General features: G+C 44.7%; 1 protein-coding gene across 1 annotated transcript in view; it reads right to left on the minus strand.

The window, feature by feature from the left end:
• The window catches only part of EFTUD2 (elongation factor Tu GTP binding domain containing 2), a 38,559-nt gene that overhangs the window by 12,577 nt on the left and 12,983 nt on the right, over nucleotides 1-12,999 (minus strand). Inside the window, exons 5-11 of the mRNA XM_068979183.1 lie at nucleotides 12,260-12,335; nucleotides 11,719-11,784; nucleotides 10,906-10,941; nucleotides 8,090-8,180; nucleotides 6,973-7,055; nucleotides 5,347-5,513; nucleotides 3,490-3,614 (exon numbers count right to left, since the gene is read on the minus strand). Of these exons, the coding sequence (XP_068835284.1) occupies nucleotides 3,490-3,614; nucleotides 5,347-5,513; nucleotides 6,973-7,055; nucleotides 8,090-8,180; nucleotides 10,906-10,941; nucleotides 11,719-11,784; nucleotides 12,260-12,335 (644 nt within the window). The remainder of the gene's footprint in view (nucleotides 1-3,489; nucleotides 3,615-5,346; nucleotides 5,514-6,972; nucleotides 7,056-8,089; nucleotides 8,181-10,905; nucleotides 10,942-11,718; nucleotides 11,785-12,259; nucleotides 12,336-12,999) is intronic.

Consider the following 12,999-nt stretch of genomic DNA (forward strand, 5'->3'; position numbering starts at 1 on the left):
TTAGTTTGACTGCAACTGCTAATCCTCACCAGACTGAAGCAAGCCATTGTGGCTTTTATGTTTTTTTTAAAGGAAATTTTATTGGACTTGTTTATCCCACAAGACCTCAAAAAATTAACAGGAAATATACGGTTTATCCCTCTATATCCCTACCTAACTGAATCTTTAGGTGTGTTTAGTCGCTCAGTCGTGACCAACTCTGCAACCCCATGCACTATAGCCCTGCCAGGCTCCTCATGGGAATTCTCCAGGCAAGAATACCGGAGTGGGTTGCCATGCCCTCCTCCAGGGGATCTTCCCAACCCGGGGATGGACCCAGGTCTCCTGCACTGCAGGCAGATTCTTTACCATCTGAGCCAGCAGGGAAGCCCAGGAAGAGAAGCAAGAGCAAGAATAAGAATGCTATTATGGTTTTTAAAATTCAAGATCTTCTAAGTCCAGAGCTCGTGCACCGTATTTTCCTTTCTTTCCCATGTTATTAGTTACTGAAACTCTCCCTCTCCCGTGAACCACTGTGTCTTTTACACTCCTCCTACTCCTGCACTTAACACACACTATACTATAATCACTAGACTGAGCTGTGTAGGCAAAGAACCAGGCCCAGTGTGTGACAGAAGTTAAATAAACACTGACACAAAGAATGTGCAAATATCTCTCTAATCGACCCCCACTCCCCACCCTCAATCTCACAGTCAACATCAAGCCAGTATTCCCAACCCTCTATCTGATACTGGTGAAAATGTGTAAAGAAATGTCCCTTTCCTCTCTGGCCAAAGATAGGCCAGCCCTGCACACACCAATCCACCCTAATCTTTGAAGAAGTGAAGTGAGCTCGTTCCGTTGTGTCCAACTCTTTGCGACCCCATGGACTGTAGCCCACCAGGCTCTTCCATCCACGGGATTCTCCAGGCAAGGATACTAGAGTGGGTTGCCATTTCCTTCTCCAGGGGAACTTCCCGACCCAGGGATCGAACCCGGGTCTCCGGCATTGCAGGCAGGTGCTTTACCCTCTGAGCCACTGAGGAAGCTCCACCCCAATCTTTATTAGCTCCTAATTCCCTACAGGATAAAGTCCAAACTTCCTCCATGTGCTCCCAACCCAAGCTGCCAGGCCTGCTTGAATGCCTCTCCTTGATGAAGAATCCCCTGTTCCCCAACAGCTGCTGCTCCATCCTCGCCTCCTCTTCCTGCCCAGGGAGTCCGGAAGCCCTGGCTCCTTACTCTCTACCGTCCAATCCCCCTCTCCTTTAGCCTTCTCAGACCCCTGGGCCTTTGGAGCTGAATTCCCTCAGCCCCACCCACCCGCAGCAGCCACCCGCATTCTGCCCACACCACCTTCCTGTCGTTCATCACTGTGGAGTTCTGTCTACCCACTGGAGGAAGTTCCCTGAGGTCAGAGATCGTTCACCACGCCTTGTAATCCTGGCTGGAGGACATGGTTTCAATTCTGGCAGGATGGTGTGATAGAAAAAGCACAAGGTGGATTCTAGCTCCGAGCCCACCAGTAAGTTCTGTGTCCCTGGGCATAGCTTTCCCACGTAGGAAATGATGGGGCAGGGCTCGATGACCTGACTCCTTCCAGGGCTGACATTCCACAAGTCCATACATGGCGTCTCAGAATGATCTTGGGGCCCAGAGCTGGTGTCTGCATAAACACTGGGTTCAAAGGATGAGTAATAAATCTTGCCTGAGGCTCAGGGCCATTTTCAGTCAGAAACTGAAACATCAATGTAATATAATTACATAAACAGTCTTGGATTTTGCTTCATATGCTGATTCAAAGAACATTCAGAAACATAAACTGGAACCCCGTTCAGATGATCTTCATTTATTGTCCATCTAACCATTTTTTTTAGGAAGAACCATCTGGAGGACAACCAAAATATATGCCTAATGATGAGAAAGTATACATCCATTCAGTGGACCAATGGGCAGTTATAGAAAATCTTTTTTCTGGATGTGCCGTGCAGCATGTGGGATCTTGGTTCCCCAACCAGAGATCAAACCCGCATCCCCTGCACTGGGAGCTTGGAGTATTAACCACTAGACTGCCGAGGAAGTCCCAAAATAGTATTTACAGATAAGATTTAACAGACAAATTCTTATGATCTAATACTATGTAAATATTTATCTTATGTAATTATACTATATATGAAATAAGATCTCACTGCTGTAAAACACTGAACAGAGAAAGGAGGAGCTGTATCTAAATGCTTGCAGTAGTTATGGCAATGAGGCTATGGGTGAACTTTGTTTCCTTGACTAGATTTTACTTTATTCTTCACTTTTCCAAATAAGGATGCAGTAAATATATACACGTTTAAAAAAAAGACCAAGTTTCAATTGGCCCATTACTTCCACCAGAGCAAATAATTCTACACTGAAAGTGAGGCAGGACCACTGACTGCTGCAAACAAACACTGGCGCCCCAGGAGGCACAGAGGTGGAGCATGTGGGACTGTCTTGAGAGCTGGGAAGTTGGTCCCAGGGCGCGGGTGCTACGGCTCCAGGGACCTACATATAAAATCATTCTGCTGCGTGTCCCAGTGGGCTGTGAATCCAACCTGAGTTCTCAAGTAGGCCTATGAAACATCTATGTGCCTGGTGGTGCTGGTGGCTCAGTCGCTAAGTCATGTCTGACTCCTGCAACCCCAAGGACTATAGCCCACCTGGCTTCTTTGTCCATGGGATTTCCCAGGCAAGAATACTGGAGTGGGTTGCCATTTCCATCTCCAGGGGAATCTTCCCGACCTAGGGACTGAACTCGGATCTCCTGCATTGCCGGCATATTCTTTACTCAGTCACCAAGGAAGCCCCTTATGTGTCTGGATACGGTTGGAAAGACAGCTTGAAGCACCACTGGTGAGAGAGATTCCATCTTTGAGGAAAAGGCCTGCAAGGCTTTGGGAGCATGGATAATTCCTTTTTGACAAAACCTGTCTCACTTGAGATTCTTGTTCCTGGTATGAGCCCCCTCTTCACCCATTTCTTCCCAGGCACCTTCATCCTTCTACTGTTTGGAGACCACTGAGCCTGATTAGGGAGAAGGCAATGACAACCCACTCCAGTACTCCTGCCTGGAAAATCCCATGGACAGAGAAGCCTAAAAGGCTGGAGTCCACGGGGTCACTGAGGGTCGGACACGACTGAGTGACTTCACTTTCACTTTTCACTTTCATGCATTGGAGAAGGAAATGACACCCTACTCCATTGTTCTTGCCTGGAGAATCCCAGGGACGGGGGAGCCTGGTGGGCTGCCATCTATGGGGTCACACAGAGTCGGACATGACTGAAGTGACTTAGCAGCAGCAGAGCCTGATTAGAAGAGTCTCGGGGCCAAAAAGAGCCCCAAATGTGACTTGGTAACAGTTGATACAGTGCTCTCTCTGGCAGAGACTCTGGCTTGCGGCCCATTTCTGAACTGTTCAGCAGGAAACGCACACAGGACTCTGGGGAAGCTGGTGAGACAGACTGCCAGCCAGAGCTTACCGAAGGTGTCAGCATAGATCTTGGCAAAGGAGCCCAGCGTGAAGCAGATGCTGTACTGGGAGCTGGAGAAGCAGACGTTGCCCAGGAGCGGGGAAAGGATCAGGTTCTCATCCGTGGAGTACATGCTGGAAGAGAGATGACCCTGAGTGTGTGGCTGGGCTGGGCTGCATGTGGGCCCGAGGCGAAGGGTGAAGGGCAGGACTCGGTATCATAGCCTTTCTCCAGCGGCTGCAGGCAGAAAGGGTTTGCATAACACACACAGCTTCGCCAACAGCTAGCTCCAAGAAAGTGACATGATGGAGCTGTTCCCTAACTCCCAGTAACAAGATGATTTTCCAGAGCTGGAAACACACTGCATGATCCTGGAGAAGTTAACTGCACGAGACAAAGAGAAACTTGGAGGACAAACACCTCAGAACACAGGAAATGAAACTACTTTGATAAAACAGGAGTACATTCGAGAAATCTCAATTTTACAAACAGAAATACCAGTATAAGTAAATGAATGAATGAATGAAAAAAAAGCAGCTTTGCTCCCCATTCTCATACGGTCTCGTCTGGCTTTGCTTTACAAACTCACGTTAAAACATTTAGTCTTAAAAGTCATACAGAAGCCACAGTACCCCCAAGTTCACTAGCATTTATAAGAAAACCAGCAGCACACAGGAATCAACCCAAGCCTTCCTGACACACTGCTTTATGGAATTTCTTAATCTAGAAATACAAGTACAGGCTTCTACAGAGCACTCCCCTACCACACTCCCAAGTTATGCTCCCCAGAGGCAAGTGTTTTCAACTTCTTTAAAAGCTGCTTCTAGAGCATCTACCTCCATATTTCTAAACAATATATTTATGGTGATATTTCTTGTTTGGCGCTTGAGATGTGACCTCTTGACTTCCTAACTTCCTATTCTAGTAGATCACGATTCAGCCCTACACGACCCCTGCCCTGTCTTCAGAGAAGTGGATCATTTCATCTTTTGGACTCTGGCTGTAACACTGGGCTCCGGCCATTCTTAGCCTCTCCAGTGTCAGGGAGAAGATACCCCTGTTGAGAACCAGCACTGCAAACTGGGGGTGTTCCTAAAGGTGAACTTGTCCCGGGCCACGAGGGGTCTGTCCTGGATCCTCGGGTGGAGAGGAGTTTTCTCAGCTGGACAGGCTCCTCCCAAGCCCTGCAGGGGGCCTCAAGAAGTTATCCGTACATCTTTGCGCTATAGGTTAAACTGTCCTTAAGAAATATTTAACCTATTCTTCAAAGCCACCATGATTCCAAGGTCTCCCAACCATCATTCATACTTATTAACCTAAACCCCAAATCCATCTTGTTGAAAAGCAGCTCCGTAAGAAACAAAAGCCAAGAGTTCCTTCTCTTACTGAGTCTGTGCTAATAAGATAACAGCAGCTGACATTATTCACCCATAAGTTATTATCACTGAGGACTGTGCTAAGTATGTTATGTCGGCTATCTACTTAATTTCTTGTAACATCTCATTAGGCAAATACTATTATTCTTTTTTTATAGAAGCAGAAACTGAGGCTCTAAGAGGTTAAGGAATCTTTCCAACTTTACATGGTTGGCTGGTGAAGATGAGACTGACTCTAGAGCTCAGTAATAAACTGCAGTAATAAACTGAGGATCTGCAGCCAGTTGCCTATCTGGTTAAGGAGCAGAGTTAACGAGGCCAAGGCTAGGGAGTCAGTCCCTGCAGAGTCACAGAATGTTCCTCCAGCTGTGTCCAACAAGCTCATCAATGCATGCCAAGAGCTCAGAGTTGCCCCCAGAGGTGTTCAAGGTTAAGATTTATAAAAACCAGAGTGCCGGGGACAGGAGGTTTACTTCGGGGGCTCCTCTACCTTATTAACCCGTTGACCTCATCGACAATGTGACGCAGCTTATAGTAAGCATCCGTGGGTGGCAGCTTCAGCTCCAGGATCAGCCGGTCAATCTTGTTGATGCACACGGTGACTGCCAGCCTCTCCTGCACCGCGTGCTTGATCAGCCGCTCTGTGTTCAGCATCACCTGAGACACAGAAGCTGGGGATGAGTGCAAAGAGGGCAGAACAGGCCCACACAGAGTCAAAGAAAGTTCTAGTTTAAAATATGAAAAATAAATAAATAAATAAATAAAATATGAAGGATGTGGAAGGGAGGAAACAGATTATGAGGGGGAAGCAGAGGGTATCTTATTGAACAGCAGAGTCGGAAATTTTAAGAGGTGACCTGGTAGGGTTGAGAAATGAATAAATACACTGATGATTTTGGGGAGCCAAGTTTCTCAGTGCCAGAGAAGGAACCGAGAAAGGCTTAGGAAGCTGTGGTGCGGAAATAGAATTGTGGGTATTAGGGAAATTCCCTGATGGTTCAGTGGTTGGGACTTGGTGCTTTCACTTAGTGGGCCCAGGTTCAATCACTGGTCCGGGAACTAAGAACTAAGATCCTACAAGCCTCGAGGTTCAAATGAAACAAACAAAAAAGAATTGTGGGTATTAAGATACACTGATTTTTTCGTTTTTTACTACATTAATGTTTTTTAATATGTATGTATAGAAACAGTTATGTATGGGTGTATATTATCTGTGTTCAGTGAGAAATTTTAGAAGTAATGTACCCCAGTAGCCATGAACATACTCTGAAAGACAACTGACAAAATCAATGGCCTATATTCTCCAAAAATGCCAATGTCATAAAAGACCAAGAAAGCTAAAAGAACCATTCCTATTAAAGACACATGAAAATTAAATGTTATGCATCATCCCGGATTAGGAAAAAAAATTCTATAAAGGACATTTATTGGGACTGACTAAGGTCTACAGGAAAATTTCTGTACAACAATTGTATCGATGTTAAGTTCCCTGATTTTGCTGAGCCTATTATGGTTACATAAGTGATGTCCTTGTTCTTAGGAAATATATTCTGAAATATTTCCTTTTCATATGGTACGAGGGGGAAACACATATACATGTGAGTGCATACGTACATGTACAGAGAGAGAATTACAAATGAGGGCGAGTTGCTCTGTGTTACTGCAACTTTTCAGCAAGTTTGAAATTATTCCAAAGTGAAGTCAATTTTAAAAAGGGCAACTCTGGCTCCCTCTGCTGGCTATGTCACTGATGACAACGTGAATGAGGTTAAGTCAAATGACCGAATCTTTCTATTTAGAAATATAAAAGACACCCTGGATCTTTTAACTTCAAACTCTTTAGCTCAGACAAACTCTTAACATTTCAAACTCTCCTCCCTCTCTTTTATTTACCTTTGCATTTCTGTGATCATTTTGTGCCTCACTGGGTAGGGAGTGAGGGTCTCATGAGAACTAATTTTGACTTTCATTTGCTGCCTTCATTTTTACAGCAAATGTGAACCTTAATCCCACAGACTCTCACGTTCTCTAGCTCCCAGCTCACTCAGAGCTCTGGGCATCATGTGGGGCAAACGTAACAGGGAGGAGGGGCCTAAGAGAACAGAGGCGGACTCACGCCCTCAGCAGCATCGATGAAAAGGACCACTCCATCTGAGATGCGCAAGCCCGCTGTGACCTCATCAGAAAAATTCACGTGTCCTGGAAAACAAATACCAAGTAAGTCACAATTTGTGTGGTGGCAGGATGAGGCACAATTAACTTGTACATGGTTGGCGGCGGGGTGGGGTTTCAAAGCACACAAACCCACGAATATTCTCTTTCCCTTCTCCCCACAGCTCCCTGCAGGGTGTAAAATTCCACATGAGAGTCACTAAAAGCTTGGATTAAGTTTTTATCCAGGAGACCCTCAAACACAAAAGAAGCGTTTCACCAAGGAGGGCATAAGGCATTCATACTCACAGACTAAACCAGTCTCATCAGTGAGTAGAGTTCTGTGAGACAGAAGACAATTTGGAGGCAGGAAAAAGGGCAAAGGAGGGCCTGCAGCACAGGAGCGGGCTGCTGGGTGCAGGCTGGGAGTCAGAGGCTGAGAGATATGAGGGCAACAGGCATCTGATGGGGCAAAGAAGGCCAATCTGTCAAAACCCAAATTTTCCTATTTAAAAAAGGAAAAGCCTTGGACTTCCCTGGTGGTCCAGTGGTTAAGACTCTACCTTCTAATGCAGGGAGTGTGGGTTCAATCCCTGGTAGGGGAACTAAGGTCCCACATGCTGTGGACAAAAATTAAAAAACAAAAACCAAACAGGAAAACCCTGAGCTGGGCCTTTCCAAAGAGAAAGTCAGCCACAGGGCAACGTATGGTAACCTGCAAGTCGCCCAGCCACTGGTGTGTGCTCCCCCAGTCTCTTTCAAAAGATTGAAAGACTGAGACGGCCTGAGCCCAGGACCATGTGTGACTCAGCTTTGCTGCCCCAATGAATACAGGACTATAAGATTCCCCCAAATTTAAATCTTATAAAGCAGAGTCAACAGAGGAACAAAACAGAAGGTCTAGAGCAGAGTGCTTGCTAATTAACTCATTAGATGCAAAAGAGACAGTTAAAAAAAGAAAATTATCTCAACAAAGGCGAGGAAATGTGAAACCAAAGATGCAACCTCTGTTCTGGAAAGTGTGGGACCCTGAGAAACAAGCTGGGCAAGGTTCTGAAGGTAAAAGGTCAGGGATATCCTACCTGGAGTGTCCATGATGTTGAAGAGGTAGGATTTCCCCTTGGTATCTGGCAAGACCACTGTCACAGGAGTACTTTTGATGCCAACACCCCTCTGAAAGGCATAGAGAAAGAGGGCAAGAGTGATCAAGGCCTCTTCCTATGCCAGAGGGCTTCATGATGCTCTTGGGTCTTTCCAGTTGCTAGTAAATTATCCTGATGTCTCTCTTTGCAATGGGTGTGATTTTTAACTAGGCCTCTAATGAGAATGACCTTGAAGATGAACTATCTGGGTGTTACACAGCTTTGGGGGAGGGGCAGCGGGCGGGGAGGAGTTGGTTCAAATACAAAAAGCTAAAAATAAATGAACAAGCTAGCAAAGCAGTAAATAAGTGTTAAGCCTGCCGGGAGCCAGCGTGAGGAATCCCACCGGTGACAAGGTCATGTGGCAGAGATCTGATGTGCAAGGTCGAGTCAGATCTCAGGTTTTCCCCCTGGTATTTCCTGAGCATGTACCCCAAAAAATAAGAATATGCCCGCCTTATTGTACTGTACTTTTCCACTCTCCTGACACACTCTGGAAAAAGTCATCTCAAGGCTTTAGTCTTCTGCATTTGAAAGGGTGTTTCAATTCAAAAACCCCTCTGATGGCTTTTTAGCCTGCCTGCAGGACTCGTACAGCTGCGCATGAGACTGTCTGAGGCCTCCTGACTGTGGGAGGCACAGGAAGCTTAAAACCTCCTAGGAATGTAGGGGCTTCCGAGGAGTCAAAATCATTAGAATAGGACTGATTAAAGGTTTCATTTGTTGAGCCAATACTTGCTGCCAAATTTTCATATCTTTTATTTGTAGATATAGTTGGCATATAGAAAAACAGGTAGTAGACCTGGTATTAGCAACATTAAATCTTTGAGTTAAGTACTTTCTTTGTTATAACCCACTGCACCTTTGTTCTACAGGAATGTAACTTTATTTAGTACTTTGAGGGTGATGCAGAGTAAAGAAAAAACACTTCTAGGGAAAAGGAGTTCTCCGGTTGATAGACAACTATCCAGGAAGAGAGCCATAAAAATGTTAACAAGCCTCTTGGCCAGAAGATAATGTAAACCACCTGAGACCTTTTGTATACGGGAGGGTATGCAAAAAGAAAGCCTTGTCTCAATGAGGGTCAAGACTGCTGCCCCTGCATAACTCTGCATATTCCATTATGTACAACTTGGGGTATATAAGCTGATTTTGAAAAATAGTTTTTGGAGTCTTGCACTGATGCTGGGCATGTCGTTCTTTTCTCCCTTTTTCGGCTGAATTCCCATCTGGGGCATGGAGGCTCACCATGTTTACTTACTTGTCCCAGCTTCTAAGATCCATAAGAGAGAGAGCCCAAGGAGGGGCACTGTCTGATATTCAAACGGACGCCGGTGGCCTAACGTAGACGGTGCAAGTTCCTTCTCTGGAACTTGATTGGCTTTCCACGTAAACCAAGTTATTCAGCCTCTTTTCTCCACCTAAATTCCCTACTACACTATTTCTTCCTAATCTAACCTTATATCTCTAAATAAATAAGTTTTTCTCGCCTATCCGTCTCCCCTTCGAATTTCCCTGGATCCACCGGGGCTGGACCCCGGCATTAGCCGCTCAGTTGTTTCTGACTGCCACTCCATAGACTATAGCCTGCCAGGCTCCTCTGTCCATGGGATTCTCCAGGCAAGAATACTGGAGTGAGCAGCCATTCCCTTCTCCAGGGGATCTTCCTGACCCAGGGTCTTCTGCATTGTAGGCAGATTCTTTATTGTCTGAGCCACCAGGGAAGTCCAGCAAAACAGTATTAAACTTTAGGAGAGAATCTAGAGGCCTAAAATCTTACCCTCCTCATACAGTGTAAACAAAAATAATTAAGCACCATATAAGTGAAAAGAAACAAGCTGGGGTACTTTAGGTTTTTAAATATATACATATATGAGAAAAGGAAATAGTAACCCACTCCAGTATTCTTGCCTGGAAAATCCCATGGACAGAAGGGGCTGGCGGGCTACAGTCCGTAGGGTTGCCAAGAGTTGGACACAACTGAGTGACTAAACCAAACCATCTATGTATATAATATATATATAATAAAAGCTGTAACAGAAAGTACTAAAACAACTTCAGTCACACAAATATATAAATATATTCATATACATAAAAACAACAGCTAATATCTGTTGAGTGTTTAACATATGCCAGGACTGTTTAAAGCTCCTTTGGCTAATCATACTTATACTCGGTGTACTTTCCATGTGGTCATTTAACAGAGATAGAAATAAAAGAGACAGGGAAACAAAAGGGGTTGGAGGGGAGGGACAAAGATCCAGGTGCAAAGAAAGCCCAACCAGGTGGAATGGCAAAGACCAAGATGTATACTCACTCCTTTAATCAGAAAGAAAACCACAAAGACAGACGAACTCATTCACCAAGAGAAGCTACTCCCAGAGATCAACATATGGACGGAGTCATCTTACAGCAGATTTTTAAGGATGATGTCATTTGAAACATCCTGTTTAGCTTCTGTAAAACTTACAGCATAAATGTTCTCAACACGTCCTGGCACTTGCCCTATTAAGCTAAATTATATCCAGCCAAGCATACGAAGCTCCCCCTTGTACAGGACAGTTTGCCTACCCAGCTCTCTTTTAAGTTACTGACCTTGGGATGACTAGGAGAAGCAGGGAGATAAAGAGGTGAGGGATGGGAGTGAGAGAGGGGGCAGTGGTATGGACCAAACCGTTATCATAAAGGCTCCTCTACACTCCCTACAGAACTACTACTGCTGTGAACAACAATCAGATTTCCAAAGGCACACTTACCTCTTGTTCTGTGAAGAGGATGTCAGTGTAGCACAGCTAAAAATAAAAATAATAAAGAACTGTGGTTACCATCTGAATTCAGACTCCTCTCCCACACAAACCATCAATCACTTTCCCTCACCACCTCCCTGGCTCCAGAGTCTCTCCCTCAGGAGAAGAGATGGAAGATAACAGGGTACCCCTACAGACATTTTAGACAATGAGACTGGCGCCCTGCCAGATAGAAAATGCTCCTTCCTGGATGTGTGTTTTCTTGGGGAGTGGGGAAAGTCACTAAAGACCAGGTATGGCTGGAGAGCTAAATGCACTGAATTCTTCGCAGTGGTACATGGAGACATAGCGGGCCTTCGTGGACCCTGCACGTCAAAACAGTCAATCTGGCGGAGACTGAACATTTATTGCACTGAGACTTGCAGCCACACTTGGCCTTATTCACAGGCATTTGAATTTATCATGAAAGCAACAAGGTCCAATTGTATTATATTTATAGAGTAGGCTATTAATACTATGACAGGAAAGAATAGGCCACAAAAGTCAGGATATATCAGAACAGAGGAGCGATCCCAAGTGAAGAACAGATCACCCCAAAATACTGCAGGTTAACATTCTCTCTGTTCCTGAGAAAGCTGAAACCATTTTAAGGGCTATTCATAGAAATTACAATCATAAAGCAGCACATTATAAGGCACACAATCCTAGGCATCATTATTTATAATGAGAGTGGCAAGGTGGAAGGAAGGGGAAGGAGAGAGACACCCACCCCTGTATATTCTGAATGGTTCATCCTAAACCCTGAACAGGATTTCCACTTACATCTTGGTCATAGCGCTTTCTGATTTCCGGGTGAGTCTGCTCTATTAAACAATCTACAAAACATGTCTGAAAGAGAAGAGAAAGTTATGCTCTACCACCCACCAGGGAAAATCTATTCTACCCTTCCCCCAGTACACCGTACAGTTTAGGAATAAAGAGAGGAAGAGGAGAGCAGGGAGGATTATGGCACAGCAAAGGACCAACAATAAAGCCACAGGATTATTTTCAAATGAAAGATGAAATCTTTCTTAGACAAGCATCCCCCAGGAAATAAAAACTTATAAAATCAAAATCAAAGTAAGGCTCAAATTCCCCTCTTCTGTCCAGATGTAAACACGAGGCTCAGGCATGCCAGTGGCTTAGCTTTCCATCTGCTGCTCAGAAAAAGCTGGAATTTCACAGCTCAGTTTCACAATAGGCATGGAGGAGTCAGGAGGTCCAGCCTTCAGGCCTCAGACCCCAACATGTGACTCTGGGGGCTAAAAAAAAATGAGCAGAAATGAACAGCAACCCTGTTCCAAGTAGCCAAAAGCTCACTTACCTTGCCATGGTGCAGATGGCCACAGAGAGTCACATTTCTGATGAGCTCCGAGTTATCCATCAGATCTGCCAAGAAACTGTAAGGACAAAGGGAAAGAGAAAAGGGAGCTTTGGCAAGTTTTCAAACGGGCGAGTGGCACAGAGGTGTGTTAGGTATTTTTGGCCAGGGATAACTGTCAGACCAGCTGGAGAAAAAACTGAAAGCTGTCAGTCTAGATCTGCTAGCAGGTAGCTCACACGCAGCAACAAAGACCCAGCACAGCCAGAAATAAAATAAATGGAAAAAAAAAAAGTATGAACAATGGCAGGTGAACTGACTGTTTCAGAAGGGACCTCACTCCTTCGGACAAGATGTCAACATGTTTTGTTTATTTTTTTGAAAAAAAGAAAAAAAGCTTCATTATCTAATAATGGTTCACAAGTGTCTCAATACGAGGACCTTATAAGTGCCATTTTATCAATGAAAATCTTCTCAAACAGTTTGTAGTATGAATAGTCTAAATGATTCTACACATATACCTACTTGTGCCTCCTTTTCAAAATAAAGAGTTGTTATGTTTCCAAAACACTTAGCAACCTTACCAAGTCAAAATAGGCTCTGGTGGCCCTAACAATGATAATTACAATACCCAGTCTGTCTCAGAGGTAGGCTTCCAATACCAATCTCAAGGTTTGGAAGAAGAGAAAACAGCTGAGATCTGTAGGAGAGCCATGAAGAAAGTTAAGATGGAGCCTAAATAT

The sequence above is a fragment of the Capricornis sumatraensis genome, chromosome 8 (genome assembly GCF_032405125.1).
Source record: "Capricornis sumatraensis isolate serow.1 chromosome 8, serow.2, whole genome shotgun sequence".
Taxonomy (NCBI): domain Eukaryota; kingdom Metazoa; phylum Chordata; class Mammalia; order Artiodactyla; family Bovidae; genus Capricornis; species Capricornis sumatraensis.